Source organism: Corapipo altera, unplaced genomic scaffold (assembly GCF_003945725.1).
Source record: "Corapipo altera isolate COAL_440 unplaced genomic scaffold, ASM394572v1 57, whole genome shotgun sequence".
Lineage (NCBI taxonomy): Eukaryota > Metazoa > Chordata > Aves > Passeriformes > Pipridae > Corapipo > Corapipo altera.
Genome location: NW_020884905.1, coordinates 7,171,716 through 7,189,633, shown reverse-complemented (window position 1 = coordinate 7,189,633; position 17,918 = coordinate 7,171,716). Strand labels below are relative to the sequence as shown.

At 52.5% G+C, this 17,918-nt stretch overlaps 1 protein-coding gene and 1 long non-coding RNA gene across 3 annotated transcripts; both read left to right on the top strand.

Annotated features, from left to right (window-relative positions):
* Positions 1 to 1,178: 1,178 nt before the first annotated feature.
* LOC113951135 lies at positions 1,179 to 3,855 on the top strand. Of its 2 annotated transcripts, none has more exons than XR_003529050.1 (3): positions 1,179 to 1,587; positions 2,271 to 2,339; positions 3,068 to 3,855. It is a non-coding gene; the product is annotated as an uncharacterized LOC113951135 (long non-coding RNA). The 2 variants fall into 2 exon arrangements; XR_003529051.1 differs by having other exon boundaries at positions 2,271 to 2,365.
* An 11,060-nt stretch (positions 3,856 to 14,915) lies between these two features.
* On the top strand, positions 14,916 to 16,968 carry GADD45A (growth arrest and DNA damage inducible alpha). The gene is made up of 4 exons (XM_027651781.1): positions 14,916 to 15,068; positions 15,150 to 15,251; positions 15,325 to 15,538; positions 16,187 to 16,968. The coding sequence occupies exons 1-4, from the start codon at positions 15,025 to 15,027 to the stop codon at positions 16,298 to 16,300; spliced, it is 474 nt and encodes a 157-aa protein (XP_027507582.1). The 5' UTR covers positions 14,916 to 15,024; the 3' UTR covers positions 16,301 to 16,968.
* The last annotated feature ends 950 nt before the right edge of the window (positions 16,969 to 17,918 follow it).

The window sequence follows — 17,918 nt, the reverse complement described above, 5'->3', positions numbered from 1 at the left end:
CCCGTCGACCCCCGCGCCTCGCGCATAGATGGTCCCTCCCGTTTCCCTCACAAATAAACCCGAAATTATATACTAATATACATGAAAATATCATAATGTATTCATATACCGGTATATTGACGTGTAATTGTATCACTAGAATAATATTAATATGGAAACATTGATATATTAATATGCGATATGCAGTATAACGATATTAATGTAAAATATTCATTACATAATATATTATATATAATGTATGTTATCATACACTATATATTATTACCGATACAATAATATATATTGCATATGATAACATATGGTAATATATGATATATATTTATGCTATATGTTGTATATAAATATATTAATACTAATAGATTGATGTAATTATATTATATATGATTTTACATATAATTATATAGATGATTATAGCGACAATTATCATTGATACGATAATATACTTTATATTGCATATGGTAACATATGGTAATATATGATATATATTCATGCTGTATGTTGTAATTAAATGAAAATTGTAACAGAATTTCACACTTCCGTGACGTTTCTACTCATATAATTAGCTGATCTACACAATTACCAGGCACTATCAAGTTAATGTGATAAATATTAATATAGATTAACATATTTCTATATTAATATATCTATATATTAATACAAAACATATGTCATTCTATATTTTTATATAGTAGTATCTAGCTATAGCCAGAGGGGGGATTATATCAAGACATTAAAACATATTAAACAGGCACAGATTCAACATGTCCATGAAAACACACTTTGAATGCTCACACTTTAAATCTGTAATTTTTCAGAAACTTGTGCTACATATTGTAAAATTAACTTTGTGCTCACCAAGGATAATATTTCTAATATTTGCTTTGCCTGCTCCAAGAAGCCCGAAATAATTGCTTTAAAAAGTAATTTAATTACGTTTGTTCAGTTTTTGAATGTGTGTTGCTCATAAATTGAAGACTCCAAAACCAACTGGTTTGGAAAACTCCATAGTTTAGTTTTTTTGGGAGAAAATGAAAATTATTTTGGTTGCTTGGATTGTTCTTCATCAGGTTTCCCTGCAATCCCACAGCTCTTTTTTGGGAAGGTCTTCGAGGAAACCCCTCCTGCGGTGGATCTGAGGGGGATCAGAGCAGCTCACCCCCTTCTTGGGATATTAATAATCCCCACAAATTACACCCTAAGAACTCAAAACATTGTTTTGTCAAAGCCTTTTTGCTTTTGGATGAATCAAATGCCACCAAGCAACACTTAATTAAAACTCTTTGTGTTTACAAGGCAGGTATTTCCAGGAAAAGCCTTGATGCCCAGTCACACACTCTGAGGCCATGTTGCATCACACACATTTGATGAATAAAATCCAAACGTTTCCTACTCGAATCCCTGACATGCTCCTCGCCAGATGGCACAGGCAGCTTTAAAGGAGGAGATTTGCTCGTGGAAATGGACATCTCGGCTGCCTGTCTCCGAGGCTTGGGATTTGTCACTCCGAGGGAAGACAGAGCTTCTCCCTTTTGTTGCTTTGAAAGGACTGTGCATGTTCGGCTCCCCTGTGCTTCACTCAAAGCTGGTGTACGTTCAGTATTCCAAAATTTTCCAAATGCAGACATGTTATAATGGGTTTGGGTGACACCTTGAATTAAACACATGTAAAACACGTGTAAAACACGTAGTAACAGGGCAAGGGGGAATGGCTTCCCACTGACAAAGGGCAGGGTTAGATGGAATATTGGGAAGAAATTCTTGGCTGTTAGGGTGATGAGGTCCTGGCGCAGGTTGCCCAGAGAAGCTGTGGCTGCCCCATTCCTGAAAGTGTCCAAGGCCAGGTTGGAGCAACCTGGGATAGTGGATGGTGTCCCTGCCCATGGCAGTGGGTGGAATGAGATGAACTTTAAGGTCCCACCCCAACCCAAACCACTCTGTGGTTCTATGGTGAAAACATATATTTTAATATAAACAGGGAAATCGATCATCATGTGAATACAATCACCAGAGCTGTGCATTCCGTGTGGCAGGAAGCAGGAATTGGAGCCTGCAGGAAGCTCCAGCTCCTCTCCAGACTGTCACACTCCATTTCTGCACATTGGTTTGCATTAAAGAGCCCCAAAATCAGCCACACTGGTCAAAAGGCCAAATGACAGTGTTGTCCACCGAATATCATCAACAGTTTTCAGGGACTTCGGGCCATAAGACAACATTTCCATTCCTAACATTAAAAAGGGAGTATTAAAATATTTAAATTAACTTCCTTGCAGAAATCGCAGCCCACACTGGATCAGGACATAGATCATACTGCAATTGCCAAGGGAAGGATGGATGGCAAGGTCTGGGGCTTTGCTGCTCTCCAAATGTTGGCAAAATTTCCTACCAGAGAATCATTCATGCGTGGTCATCACTACCTAATCAGTCCTGAAGATCTGAACCGCAGACAACCATTGCTTGTGAATTAAATAGCCAAGGACTATTAACTCAGCACTTCTGCTCCTAATCAGAGACATACTTTTATATTACGTCTTCCAAATCCCCAAAACCCCTTATGTGGGTCTCAGGGCAGCCATCTCATTAGTGCTGCTGCTGATTGCACTCATTAGGCACCAGCAGACAGCGAGGGAGTAATTAAAAAATCCACGTAAGTCTTCCAGGAGCTGCCACCGAGAGCTGGACTGGCTGCTACCATCCTCCTGCACGACAGACACTTGTGTTCTCCTTTCCCACTGGAGTAAAACCAGCATTTCCATGGGCCAAAGGAGCAGCTTGCTGTGCTATTTGTGGCTGGGACACGCAGAGATCCTTGGCCAAAGCTGGCCTATAGATAACCTGCCTCAGGAGCTGCTCCCAGGCTGCTGCCCAAAAGAGGCCTGGAGAGCTTTTGGACACGCTACACTTCTCTGCTATTCCCAAGCTTTGCCAGCAGCTGTCGGCTGCCTGCTTAATAAGCAGGAACAGGAAATACAGCAAGTTCAGGGCACAGGGAAAAGTATTCATCTGGGTCCTTGCTCCGTTCCCAAAACCTGATTTTCCTAATTTTCAACTTCATAAATTTTTTTTGCAGGTTTTCTCCAGATGCATGTGGTACCTTGCTGTCAGAATGGACGGTATATGGACAAGGAGGGTTTTTTTTGAGATGGATTTTTAACTAGCTTGGACCCGATGTCTTTTCCAACCTTAATGATTCTACGATTCTGGGCCATAGGAAATACAGGGATTTCTTGTACAGAAAATATTTGCTTCCAACTAAAGCCAAGTATGGCCACGACTGAAAAAATTCAGGTGCATCACAAAGAAATTTAGCAACTTCTTGTCCAGTTTGCATCCAGACATGGATCCCTTATGAGAAGAACTCCCAGAATTAACCACTACACAGGGAGACAGCACGAATGAGCAGGAGCAGTCAGAGATGACAAGGAGATACACGATCTGCACCACACAGCTTAATCCTCCCACATATCCTGCTCATTTCAGCACAGCACTACATTTTTTTTTTAATCTGCCAGAAAACCCAGCAGTTTCATTATGAGGAGGGCAGCAAACATGTGAATAACAACTGTTTTTCTACAGTAAGTATGTGCAGTAAAACTAACCACCCCCAGTACTGCTCTGTGCTTTTAAATGTGCACAGACAAGTGAAGCAAATCATGCAGACACAAAACTTGGCATGTAAATTAAAGCAGACTAATTGAGCTCTGCCTGAACTTTCTTCCCCTGAATCCTAAACAACCTGCTGAGCAAGTGTTCTTCCTTACAGCAGTCAAAGTAAGAGGTGTTTTTAGTCTGGAAAACCAGCACTGGAGCAGTACAAAGCAGAAGGTTGGGTACACCAACCATGAGGTATGGACTCATAAAATCACAAAATAGTTTGGGTTAGAAGGGACCCAAAACTCATTTTGTTCCAACCCTCTGCCACGTCCAGGGACGCCTTCCAATAGACCAGGTTGCTCCAACATGGCCTTGAACACTTCCAGGGATGGGTACAGAGGAACCTCCTCAGCTGCAGCAATCAAACAGCACCCTTGGGAACAGCCCTGGAGGACAGAAGCTTTGCTGCCTTCCTAATCTGAAAAGACGGAGAAGAGGAGAAAAAAATGTTTCCCCTTCCTAAAAGGCTCAGCAGAGCTCAGGGGCAGTGGGATCTGGGTGCTGTGGGACCTAGAGGAACCTCCCTCCCAGCACCCACCACTACTGGGCTCAGCTCCCTGAGGGCACTGAGCCCCTCCAGCTGCCACCTCTAGTACCCACAGCAGCTCTTCCCAGGGTTATTACTGGGAGAAATTAGGGATGAAAAACAGAGGGTGTTTCCATGAAACAGCCACCAGCCATGTGCAGCAGGCTGGGAACACTGGGACATGCCCAGGTGAAACCCTCTGGGCTGGCTGGTAACTGAGCTGAAAGCTGCTCCTCCCTGCCAGCTAAAGCTGCCTCCTGCTTCCATGGGAAGGTTCCTGCCCGGCTGCCTCTACCATGGCCGCTTTCTGCCTGCTGCCACCTCCCACGTGCCACTGTCACTACTGCTGTGCCGACACAGCGCCTGCAGGAATGCACTGGCAACTGGAGCAGGGCTCCAGCCTGCCTGGAAAAAAGCAAAGGTGCCGTGTTTTCCCCCTGTATTATTTCATTTCAGGCTGGCTGGGTTTGTCCCACGGTGGGTGGCAAGAAAGGGAACACGTTAAACCGTGATTGCAGCCCAGTGCGGGGCAGCTCGTGGTTGTGTGTTCAGTGTTGGGAGAGGTGTTTCCTCCACTCTTTCTCCACTACCTTTCTTGGAGCAGCTCAGCCTCCTTCTCCAGGCTCACTGCTGACCCTGACCCAGAGCCATGGGCTTTGGTGCTGAGGGAATCAAATTCCCATGGGGTCATGCCACCCTGAGAGGGAATTTGGGGATGCTGGTGATGACTGGGAGTCCCTCACACATGGAATGTGCACAGGAGCCCAGGTACTTGTGAGAACCATCTTTGCAGCAAGATGACTCACTGCCCCGTATGCCGAACGGATGAACAGCCAAAATCTGGACCAGCACCAGTCTGTGTGGCACTGAAAACCCCTGGGGTACAAGTGTCAATATGCCTCACACTGCCACTGCCACTGAGGCTGTCCAGGAGACCCTCATCCGGACACGGTCCCGCTGGGGATGGAGCTGTGTTGGGAATGGAGCTGTGCTGCCTCCAAGCCCTGCCAGAGCCAGGCCCGACTTGTTCTCTCCGTGCTGAAAACCAGCCCGTCCTGTTTGCGCACCCAGCTCCAAGTCGGATGGGCTGGAAGGTGTGGAGAGCAGCCAGGGGAGCACTGGGCTGGGCTGCTGAGCTGGCAGCTCCGCTGGGACACATGGGGGAAGTGAGAGAGAGCAGGAGAGAGCGCTCTGAGTCACCTGACATCGCCTTTGCCCTCATTCTGCCTGCACACCTTCATCATCCTCAGCCTGCCAGCTTTCCTTGCTCCCTGTCCACCAGGGCTCAGCCTGCCTGCCCCTCCTGCTGCCACACAAATAAAAAGGGCCTTTTTGTTTTATGGAGCACAGTGCAGAGCAGTGAACAAGCACTGGTTTATTTTGGGGCACAGCCAAGTTAGTGCTGAGTTAAGGAAGACAGGGCTTTCCACCTGGCAGCAGCAGAGCAAGGATCAGGAGCGAGATCTGTGAGCTGGCAGCTTGGCCAAACTCCCTGCTGCACCAGCAGAACCCTCAGCCCTGTGGCACTGGGATAACCTGTCCTGGAGCATGGGATGGGCCTTCCCAGTGTGCACAGGAACCACACACATGTCCACCACCACTAGGCACTTGTGGAAGCAGCAACACTTCTGGGCTGACAAGGAAATGCAGCAACCAAGAAAAAGAAAATTTCTACTGTATCGGAGTATTATTAAAAAAATTACATTTTGATTCATCTGTAACTGCAATAATAAAGATATATGTGCATATTTATACTACATCATACATATATATCTAAATATAAATATACATATAATAGATATACCTTCATAACCTGCTGGCTCACTCATGGTTATGTTGAGGGTGTTACAAACCTTAGTTCTCAGGAAGTCACCAGCTTAATGGGATAGAGAAGACTTGGTACCCTAAACCCAGCTCTCCCACACATCTGTCCCACAGTTCGCTCTCTCTCCACCACCAAAGTCTAACAGGGATCAGTGTAACCCATTCTAGGACCTCTGTCCTGCCATCCTCACTTGCTTCTTCCCACATGAGGGACCTGTTCCAAATACGACCCAACCTTTGGTTTTTCTTGTCCTTGCAGATGCATTTGAAACAAAACCAATCTGAGCCAAACCCTCTGTGCCAGCAGCCCAGCCCAGGAGCACCTGGCCATGGCTGTTTGCAGATGGGGCAGGGCCCCCCGCTCCCCTTGCCCTGCCTGATTCTCCTGCCTGTTTGGGTTCCAGGAGGAGCAGGAGCCCTGCAGGATCCCTGGGAGAGGGGAGATGCCCTCGGGAGGTGTGCAGCACACAGGGTGACCCCGTCACCAGCTCCCCAGCCCTCAACTGAAGCTTTTATTTGCTCTGCTGTGCTTGATTTAAACAAGCTTGGGGCAAACTAGAGGAACTCCATGGGATTCTGGGCAGAGTGGGATGCACAGGAGCAGCAGCTCCGTGCAGTTACGTGTATTACAGCGCGTGGATTACACCGCCTCCTCCACTGGCATGATGTCAGGTTTGGGCAATCATCCGTTCCTGCTGGTACTGTCAGTCACTCAGGAGGCACGTATTCCCAGGAGGTGAGCAGGGCACAGGCAGCAAGTCCCTGGGTGCTGGCAGCGAGCCCCAGAGAACGTGGGCTCAGCCAACCCTCAGACCACGTGTGCTCGACCGGAGCTGCTGCGGCAGCGGGCTGGGCCCAGCAAGGAAGGACAGGAATAGCCAGATCAAACACGCCGAAAGCAGGTCACAGAACTGCCTCTGCTGCAGCAGGGCAAGGTACCTACTCATTAGGGTGATTACAGGCACCCAGCTCTCTGCTAACGAGCGGCTTGGGCTGCCTGACCTGAAGGTCTCAAACAAGCCCCGGGGCTGTTGTTGCACGTTCAGCTCAGTTGGTGGCTTGGGAGGTGTTCCCACTGCTCTGGCCTGTCCCAGTCCACTGCCCTCCAAAGGGGACCTCAGCAGCACTGGCATCCCAAATCCTGGTAGTTACAGTGCACCCAGGGCAGGCTCACTGTGTGCCCTCTGTGGAGCAGGTCTGGAGTGCTTCCTCAGCCAGTAGCTGATGTACATCCAGGAATACTGAGGTGCAAAGACCACCCTTCCCATGGATGGTGAGAGGGGACAAAGGGGCTGGACCTCAGTCAGGGCCATTGGAGAGGCCACAAGGAGCACAGAGGAAGCTGTTCAAATCAGAGCATCCAGGGTCTGGCTATCCATCACACAGGGTCCTCAAGGCATTGGCCTCAAAAATGCCAGAGGATGTGCAATGGCTCTGGATGTGTTTGTGCGACATCCCAAGTGCCCTCAGCTCCTGCCCAGGCAGCGAACCTTTTGCCTGGCCACCCATCCTGCCTGGCTCCCACACATCCTGTCTGGCTCCTACCCACCCCACCTGGCTTCCACCTGGCTCTTGAGGTGCAGACACATGCCAGCACATCAGGTCAATGAAAGGTGCTCAGCTCAGGATCTGCAGTAAGACCCCTGCCCCCTGCCCATGCTGTGGGTTTAACCTAGAGTGCTCCACTGTGTGCCTTGTATCACTCACGGACTGTCCCAGTGCTGATATCCCACAGGGCCCCTGTGGCTGCTGGGTTAGATAAGGAGACAAACGAGCAGGGAGCCACAGGGCTGACGGCTCTGATAAGGCACCATGGGAAGCACGGTCCCCAGGCTGGTGGTGTGGTGGATATCCCATCCTATTCATGGTCAAGGTCACTGAATCACAGAGCTACAGAAAGGTTTGTGCAGGAAGGGACATCATCTTGCTCCAGCAAATTCTAATTTTAATGAGAAAATTATGCATATTTTAAAAAATAAATTTATATTTTCTTAACAAAAATAAATCACCCTTGTTACAAGCTCATGTAAAAGGATTGGCCTGACAGGTGCTGCTCTAGGTACCTCCACAGGAAACAAGGGCAGGTCCTCATCCCCCCATGGCAGGTGGGAAGTGGTGTCACCCACATCCCTGATGACATGGCTGTGTTTGGGGATGCTGGGAGCCTCTGGCCCTACTCCCGCCCCGCAGAACATTGCTGCTCCATGAGGCCAGCCAGGAAGCAACTCCTTGCAGATGCCCTGGAGCATGTGCTGCTGCATTTTTCTACTCGTTTCATCCCCTCTAATTGCTCCTAAAGAGCTTCTGGGGTGGGGGACAGAAGCCTTACATTCCCCCAGGGATGCAACCATTCCCTGTGCCGCTGGGGGAGAGGTTTGGTGGGGAGATGCCATCCCATGCTGCTCCCTCTGCTCCTGCAGCCGCTGCCTCCATCCTTCTGGCATGGGATGGTTTCTCACCCTTTTTTCTCTGGTTTTGCAGCCCAAGTGACACCCTGGGATGTGAGTGGCTCCCAGCCTGCAGCCCCATGGAGGAGCAGGGGAGTTGACACAAACAGATCTCAATCCCACTGCTCCTGCAGGCTGAGCCAGTGTCCATGGGGACCCCGTTGGAGTCACTGCCTTCGTTCCCTTCAAAAGGCTGTTCAGACCTGCTGTGAGCCCCAGGACAGGTTGCCCAGAGAAGCTGTGGCTGCCCCATCCCTGGAAGTGTCCAAGGCCAGATTGGACAGGGCTTGGAGTAACCTGGGCTAGTGGAAGATGTTCCTGCACAGGGCAGCAGGTGAAACTGGATGATTTTTAAGGTCCCTTCCAACCCAAACCATGTCAGGATTCCATGATTAAAGCCTGGAGTGATGCTTTGCTATGTGTTGCTCCTTGGGTCTTTTTTCCTTATTGCAAAACTACTTTTTTTTTTTTTTTTAAACCGCCTTTTTCCTGCCGTGAGGACCCCGCGATGTCCCGGGTTGAGCGCCAGAGGGCGCCGGAGCGACGGCGCCGCGTCCACCCGGGACCGTGACTGGGCAGGGACCCGGAACCTCGTACGGGGCTGATCCAACCCCGTCCAGCCCGGACTGGGACACTTCCAGGGGGATGGGACAGCCACAGCTTCTCTGGGCAACCTGTGCCAGGGCCTCAGCACCCTCACAGACAACAATTCCTACCCAATATCCCATCTATCCCTGACCTCTGGCAGTGGGAAGCCATTCCCCCTTGTCCTGTCCCTCAAGGTCCTTGTCCTAAAAGTCCCTCTCCAGCTCTCTGGGAGCCTCTTTAGGTGCTGGCAGGGGCTCTGGAGCCTTCTCTTCTCCAGGTGAACCCCCCCAGCTCTCCCAGCCTGTCTCCAGCCCTGAGAGCATCTCTGTGGCCTCCTCTGGACTCGCTCCAACAGCTCCACATCCTTCTGCTGTTGGACCACCAGAGCAGCACTGCAGGTGGGGTCTCACGCATTTTATATTTTATACTAATATTTATATTTTTAAATCTACTTTCAAATAAACACCCTGGTTTCATCATCTCCTACTGCAACAGTTGTTACTGCAATGACCATCAAACTCAGGGCTTCATTCCAAGTCCTTTCCTTTTTCTTTCCAAACACTCCCCTCTTCCATGCATTTATAGGAGACAAAATTAAATTGCATTAAAGATTTAATGTCCCTCCTGAGATCCCTGCTACCCACAGGAACCCTGCTACCCACCAGTACAGGTGACTGTAACTGAAAGGCTGAACCAATCCAGTTCTCTGTTTCCATGTGTGTGGCTGGGGGATGGTTTTGAGGAGGGTCCAGCCCTCTCTCTGCTCATACCAGGCCTCTCTTTCAGGCATGGGGAAAGCAAAGTGCTTGGGAACAGGGAGCATCCCATAGGAGGCAGGACTGGGGGCTGATGAAGCTGATTCTTTGCAGAGCGAGTGCTCAGGGCAGGAGGGTTCACTCACACCAGTGCCACCTCTGTGCTGTTTTATGGCTCCATGCTGATATTAAATGGGATAAAGTTTGTTTTTACTTTTTACTGCAGGTCTGACTGTCCCGATCCCGGACTTCGCTCGGTGTTGCCAGAGGGATGGTTCCCACTAGCACCCAGGGCTGCCACGTGTGCCCGGCCTGCTGGGGGATGTGCACAAGATGCCTTCTTCATCCAGAGAGAAGGGATGTAGGGATGCACCCAGGGCCAGGGACAGCAGTGGGAAGGGGGAGGCAGAGGGAGTGTCACTGCCAAGAGCAGCAGCAGCCCTCTCCAGCACATTTCAGGAAGCAGCACAGGTTTCTGCTACACTGAATTCACAGGTATGAGGAGCTGCTGGCAGTGGAGCTGAGACTTGCAGCACATCATGGCCTGCTCGACTTCTTCTGAGGAAGGAAAAGACATTCCAGCAGCTACCCAGGGAGGTGGGACATAGGTGAAGCATAAAATCACAGAATCATAGAATCCTGGAAGGGTTTGGGCTGCTGGAAGAAACCTTGGAGCTCATCTCGTTACACCCCATGCCATGGGCAAGGACACCTTCCACTATCCCAGGTTGCTCCAAGCCCCACCAAACCTGGCCTTGAACACTTCCAGGGATGAGGTATCCACAGCTCCACCGGACAAACTGTGACAGCGTTTTACCACCCTCACAGCCAAGAATTTCTTCCTAATTTCTAATCTAAATCTCCCCTCCTTCAGTTTAAATCAATTAAAGCACTCCCAGGCTCCCACTTGCGTTCCCTGTTTGTGGGGCTCCTGTTGCTGAGCCCCAGCGTGTGCAGCTGGTGAGACCCAGCTCCCTTTCAGTGATATTTCAGCAGCACTGACAGCAGGAATGTGCTGAATTTGGCAAACCCAGTGGGATAAACACATCCCAGATCCCCTGGACCCTCAGCCCCCTGCTCTCCCACCTTTGGGAGAGGTAATCCTGGGTCAGGAGTCTGCACAAGCACTGTAAAGTAGCTTGGGCCAGGCTGCTCTCTGCCAGGGAAGTCCCATCACTGCTCCATGCTGCCTGTGAAGCACCACCGAGCTGGGCTGTGGGCCACACTCCTGTGACCTGGGAGGTTGGGAAAGCCGCTGGCACAGTGCCTGGCTTCGGAGCCAAACCCATCTGTGTCCAGACTCCCCGGATGCTCCGTGCACTCCCAGGTCTGGCCAAAGTCAAACCGTGAATGCCAGCAAGGATTGCTCCACCTGAACCCTGCTTTTAGTTCCATCAAGGATGGAGAAACTGCAAGCGAAATGGGGAAAATATCTTTTCGCCCTTGTTTTGCTGCCAGTGCTGGCAGGAACATGGTGCCCATCCAGGGGCTTACACTGATGGTGCTGAGGAAGCCGGGTCCTGGGGCAATCCCAGGCTCTTCCCTTCTCCAAAAGGAGGCAAAGCCAAAGTTTGCTGAGCGTTAGAGTCCAGGGAATCTGCTCCTGCAGGGCTCCAGGGCAGGATGCCCTGGCCTGAGAAGGTGGATGTGCCTGGATCCAGCAGCCAGCTGGTGCTCTGGGGTCAGCTCAGTGACACGGGACTGGTGCTGCTGGGAAAACACAGCGACTGTTGGAACAGAGGCTGCCCCTGGAATGTGCAAGCTGGCGTTTGCTTTGCAGAGGCACTCGCTGCCCTCGTCCAGCAGATCCAAAGGGGAGTGGGAACACTCAGGCGGAACACACGGCCCCGGCACGGCAGCATGGCCGGGATGCTGGGCTGCACAGGGCACAGGTGTGTGTCCCAGCACACGGACAGAGCAGGACCTTCACAGAGCAGCAGGATGGACAGGAGCCAGTGGGGCTGGACACAGGTTCCACTGGCACAAAGCAAGGCAAGGAACCAAGGGAGTGGAGTAGGGACACCCAAACACAGGGACAGCACAGAGCCAAGTGGAAAGGGAGCAAAATGTTCCCAGCAACTGCTCGGTGGGACTCAGGGTCCAGGACCACCCAGTGGGCAGCTACCCGGGAATGGGCTTGGCCAGCTGCCAGCTGTTTCAGCAGGGATGAGGCTTCGTCACCTCTCCCTGACACTGTTTGATGGTTGGTTTCATTCCCAAAAACTTAAATTAAACAACTCGATCCTCTTATGTGCAGGAAACACCTCTCCAGCTGGCCCAGAATGTCCTCCAACAGTGGCAGCTCCCATTGAGAGCTCCCATGGGCAGCTCCCACATCTCTGTGTGTTAACCCACTGCTCACCAAACTGCCTCCAAACCTCACAGCCTCAGGAAACATTTGGGATGAGGGCCTGGCAGTGTGGCGGGGAAGAGCTGAGCCCCCTGGCTGAGCCTGAGCCCCCCAGCTGGGCCTGACACAGCTCCTGGCCCCCTGTCTCTGCAATGCCGAACACAGAGGGGATGGCAGGCACAGCCTGGGGAATTATGAAAGTCAGGATTAAAGGGCAGGGGGGGAGCAAAATGCCCTGGATGCTTTTTGGCAGGCGATGAAAGGAAGGTTTAGCAGCAGCTGCCAGCTGGGAGCTGATGGAAGGACAACTGCGGGTCCAGCTCCATGCCGGGTTCCCCAGCTCAGCAGCCATGGTGCATCCTCAGCACAGCCACTGACTCTCCCTGCAGCAGAGCAGAGGGACTCACGCACCTCCCAAGCATCCCTGCTGCTCCTCTGGGCAAAGGGAGGGATGGAAAACTGCTCCCAGACGGGAAACCTGCAGAGAAAGCACCGCTTTAGAGCAGTGCCTGCCGGGTCTGGGAGCTGCTGCCACCCAGGAGAGAGAAAAGATGCTTCAGCTGCTTCCCAGCTGCCTCCCAGACAGATTTAGCTCTGGGGCCGGCACAGATGGGGCTGCAGGGCTGGACCTCCTGTGAGCCACAATTGGAGCCCTCTCAGTGGAGCCAGGGCCTGCAGTTGCTAATAGAGATAGAGCAAATTAAGCGAACTTAATTCGGAGGGTCACCGCACAATGCTCCCACCTGTTTTGCTGTGCTCCAGCCATCTGCCACCCCTCCACCTGATGCAAAAGGGGCTTTTTTCCCTTTCTCCTGATGCCAGGGGCTTTGTTAAGTCGTGTTGTCAGGCTGCAGAAGCAGGACGGTGGCAGCAAGAGCTGAGCTGGGGGGCACATGCAAACTCCTGGGAAGTTTCCTCACTGGAGCCAGTGCAATCGAGGGGCTACTTAAATCACTCTGAAAAACAGTTTCATATGCCCCATCCCTGGAAGTGTCCAAGGCCAGGTTGGATGGGGCTTGGAGCAACCTGGGATAGTGGAAGGTGTCCCTGCCCATGGCAAGGAGTGGAACTGGATAGACTTTAAGGTCCCTCCACACCTAAACTGTTCCAAGATTCCATGATTCTATAATATCTTGTTTTCCAAATGGTAATTAAATTATTCTGCAAGTGGTGCACGGAAGGTGGTTCTGCATCACTCTCACAGCACTCAAAGCTGTGCTTCTGCAAACACTGCCTTGAAAAACGGCTCCTGCTGTTCTGGAGCCAAAGTAAAACACCGACGCGAGCAAAGCTTTGAAGCACACATTGCCAAAAGCCCTGTGAGGGACCCCAAAGGGTCCCAGCTGCAGCCCTGCTCCGCTGGAGCCAGTGGGACTGAGCCAGCTCACAGCCGGGTTGGGAAAGAGTTTTGGCATCAGCCACGGGAGGATGGAGGTTTTTAGGGGCAACAGCTGAAAAAGCTTTGACATCATGTCCGTCAGAAGACATCCTCCCAAGAGGTCTGCAGGGCTGAGAGAGGCCAAATGGTGCAGAGGCAACTTCCTGGAGAAACACCAAGTTCTTGGAAACCTGCAAAAGGCCTGGTTAGGGCGAGATTACAGAACTACAAAGTGGACAGGGACACCTTCCACTAGCCCAGGTTGCTCCAAGCCCCATCCAAACCGGCCTTGGACAATGCCAGGGATGGGGCAGCCACAGCTTCTCTGGGCAACCTGTGCCAGGGCCTCACCACCCTCACAGGGAAGAATTTCTTCCCAATATCCAATCTAAATCTATCCCCCTGTGGAAGTGGGGTCCAGGCTGTCTCCCATCTCGCCAGCTCACTTTTGGCAGAACTGCAGCTGTGCTGGCGCTGTCGGAAGCTGCTAAGTCCTGCTGGTACCATTGTGCTGAGGGATCCCTGGAGCACATTCCTGGTGAAAACCACGTCAAGAGATTGTTTACTTTCCCCACTGCCAGTGCCACAGACTGCACTGGGTGTTTCCTAGCAGTGTGTGGGGAGGATTCAAAGGTTAGTGAGGTTGTGTTCTGACAGCGCTGGTGTTCACTAGAAGGGGAATGGCAAGAGTGCAATCCCTGTGGAGGCAGGGAAAACAGACAACTGCATCCATCTGCAGAGGGATTCTGCTCCTCTGCCCTGCTCAGGTGAGATCCCACCTGCAATGCTGCCTCCAGCTCTGGGTAACAACAGCAGAAGGGTGTGGAGCGAGTCCAGAGGAGGCCACAGAGATGCTCTGAGCGCTGGAGCCCCTCTGCTCTGGAGAGAGCTGGGAGTGTTCACCCGGAGAAGGCTCCAGGGACAACTTAGAGCCCCTGCCAGTGCCTAAAGGGGCTCCAAGAGAGCTGGAGAGGGACTTTGGACAACGGCCTGCACGGACAGGCCAAGGGGGAATGGCTTCCCACTGCCAGAGGACAAGGTCAGATGGGATATTGGGAAGGAATTGTCTGTGAGGGTGGTGAGGCCGTGGCACAGGTTTCTCTGAGAAGCTGTGGCTGCCCCATCCTTGGAAGTGTCCAAGGCCAGGTTGGAGCAACCTGGGATAGTGGAAGGTGTCCCTGCCCACGGCAGGGGGTGGAACGAGTCGGTCTCAGGTCCCTCCCATGCCAAACTATTCCCTGTCCCGGCTCCCGGCGCCGAGCGGGGTCAGGCCCGGCCGGGCTCGGCAACGCGGGGGCGGGGGCTCATTTGCATAACCCAATAGAAGGACGATATGCAAATCGCGGCGGTGCGGGTTGGCCGGGGCGCGGCAGGGGCAGCGCGCGCCGGGCGCCTTTGTCCGGCACGGGCGGCGGGGCCGGAGCGGCCGCAGCGACGCCGGGGACGGGGCTGTCCCTGTCGCCGTGTCCGTGTCCCCCTGTCCGTCCCTGCCCCGCGGCCCCGTGATGACTCTGGAGGAGCTGCCCGGGGAGCGCCGTGCCGCCGGGAGGTGAGGCCGGGGGGGGGCGGAGGGAGGTGCGGGGATCGCTGCGGTGCGGGGTCCCCGTGACGGGCGTTTGTCCCGGCGCAGGATGGAGCAGGCGGGGGACGCGCTGGAGGAGGTGCTGAGCAAGGCGCTGAGCCAGCGGAGCCTCACCCTCGGCGTCTACGAAGCGGCCAAGCTGCTCAACGTGTGAGTGACCCCCCCTTTGGCCCCGTTCCCCCTTGCCCGGTGTCCCCTCCGGGTGACGGCGGTTTCCCCTCAGGGACCCCGATAACGTGGTGCTGTGCCTGCTGGCGGCCGAGGAGGAGGAGGCGGGGGACGCGGCGCTGCAGATCCACTTCACGCTGCTGCGGGCCTTCTGCTGCGAGAACGACATCAACATCCTGCGCGTCAGCAACCCGGCGCGCCTGGCGCAGCTGCTGCTGCCCGCCGCGGGCCCCGACCCGCCCGCGGACCTGCACTGCGTGCTCGTCACGGTGAGCACGGGGGGCACGGACGGGCCCCCACGGACAGTCGGGACCCCCCGCAACTCGCCGTGCCCGGGGCTCGAACCCGCAGACTCACCGCGCCCGCACCGGGGGCTGCGCGGTGCTTCCCATGCCCCAGGGAAAACGGGGTCCTTCTTCCCTCTCCTTTATTTTCCTCTCTTTCTCCTTTTTTTCCCCTCTTTCTCCTTTGTTTTCCCCTCTTTCTTCTTTTAGTTTGTTCTTTCTTTCCCTCTTTTTTCTTCCTTTCCTTTTTTCCCCGTTTCTTTCCCTATTCCCCCCTTTTTCTTCCCCTCTTTTCCCCCTTTCTTTCCCTCTTTACCCCCTTTTTCTTTCTCCCTCCTCCCCCCTTTATTCCCTTCTTCCCCCCCTTTTTCTTCCCTTCTTTTTTCCCCTTTTTCTTTCCATTTCTTCCCCTTTTCTTGCCATCTTTTTTTTTCCTTTCCGTCCTCTGTCCCAGAGTCCAAAACTACAAAACTCCTCACATGCTTCCCGGCTTGACTTGTTTGTTTGCCTCGGTGGCAATTTAAGATGATTCACACTCCTGGACTTTCTGCTGTGCTTTTTTTTTTCCCCCCTACTGCCCTGCGCAGGCTGTTTTTGCTGCCGTGTCCAAGCCTTCCCCCATTCCCTTTCCAGAACCCCCAGGCCTCGCAGTGGAAGGATCCAGCGCTGAGTCAGCTGATGTGTTTCTGCCGGGAGAGCCGGTACCTGGATCAGTGGGTGCCGGTGATCAACCTCCCGGAGCGGTGACCGCTGCAGCCCGTCCCGATCCCGATTGCACTGGAGTGTTGCAAGACTTTCGCAGTTGCTCAGGAAGTAACTCCCTGCCCTGGCACTGGGATTCCGGGGGAGGAAAAATAAAACCCAACAAAAAATATAAAAGCTAAAACTGACGTCGGGGGGGGGTTTGGCTGCAGTGGAGCGACGTGTTGTGTGGGGCTGGAGCAGAGCGATGCCGGAGCAGTGGGAATGAGTGAGGAAGTGAAGGAAAAGTGGCAGGATGAGCCCAGCCTGACATACCAGGGGTGCTCATGTCCCTCGCCGAAAATACCCTTCACTTTCTATCCTTAAGTGCAACTTAAAATTCCTGTTTTAAACACCTTAAAGAGCAAAAATCGAGGCATTTTGCCAACAATGTTATTGTATTTTTGGGATGTTAATTCTCATGTTTTTATGCTAAGATATATAATAATTATAATAATAAGTTATTTTCTGATATCGATGGGAAAATTATTTATACTTGGAGGTCTGAGAACCAAAATGCCCTTAAGCCGTTGGTCTGCAACCACAAATCTCTTACCAGTTGGCTGCAAAAGCAGCAACATTAATATAATTGTTTGAAATTTGAGTGTTCTTTGGGGGGGTTTGGTGTTTCTGTTTTGTGTTTTCTTTTTTTTGCAATAAAGTTTCCAATCAAACCTTTGGCCCAGAGTTTTATTTCCTTGCTCCATTAGTGCACAGGCAAAACGGCTCAGCAGCAGCTGCTTCCTTGTCCTGGCAGTGGGCAAGGTCCTGTTGTGCTGCTCTGTGTGGGTTTATTCCCAGCTCCTCCCAAGCCATTAAATGCCAAAGCAGCTGATGTGCTGCAGGAAATGTTGGGAATGTTATTTATTTATTTTGCTTGAATGCTGCAACAACAGGAGCTAAGAAAGAGGCAGCTTTATTGCAGAAACTCCAACACTCCTGCAGCACCTGAGTCTTCTTGGAAGGGGGGGGAAACCTGATTCCTTGGTGGAGGAAAACTTGACCTGATGTTTCCTTGCACCACAGACTCTGCAAATGCTCCTGGATTTTTCCCCTATGCACCCTCAGCACAGCCCGTGCCCACCGGGGTTGGGAGGTCTCTGTGCCAGGCTTCTCTGTAATTACAACTCCAGGCTGGCACACAGCAGGGATTTCTCCATGTGGCAGGAGAACAGCCTCTCCTGCCCACGCTGCCAGCAGTGCCCGGAGGGCAGGCCACGGGGACACCACTGACCCACATTGGACATCCCTAACGGCACGTGTGTGACCCCACAGCAGTGGCACCGGCGGGTCAGTGTCCCCAGCCCCAGCAGGATCGGTGCCAGCCTAGCCAGGTGGTGAGGCTGGACCAGTTCTCCCACTCCCAGACACTCTGGCCCAAGGCCACCCATCCCTATCCATGTCCGGCGCGTAGCTCAGGACCAGGCAGGTGCCATCCTGTGCCCTGGGACGCTGCAGGAGCAGCATCACCATATTTGCTGTTTCTCCGAGCTCAAACTCAATCCAACCCCCCCTGAACCCCTGATTTCTCTCAGGCACCCCTTCAGCCCCCGTCCCCACACTACAAACTGGCCAAGACCTCTGGGTGGACCTGAGCGCACATGGCCCAGCACACAGCCATGCA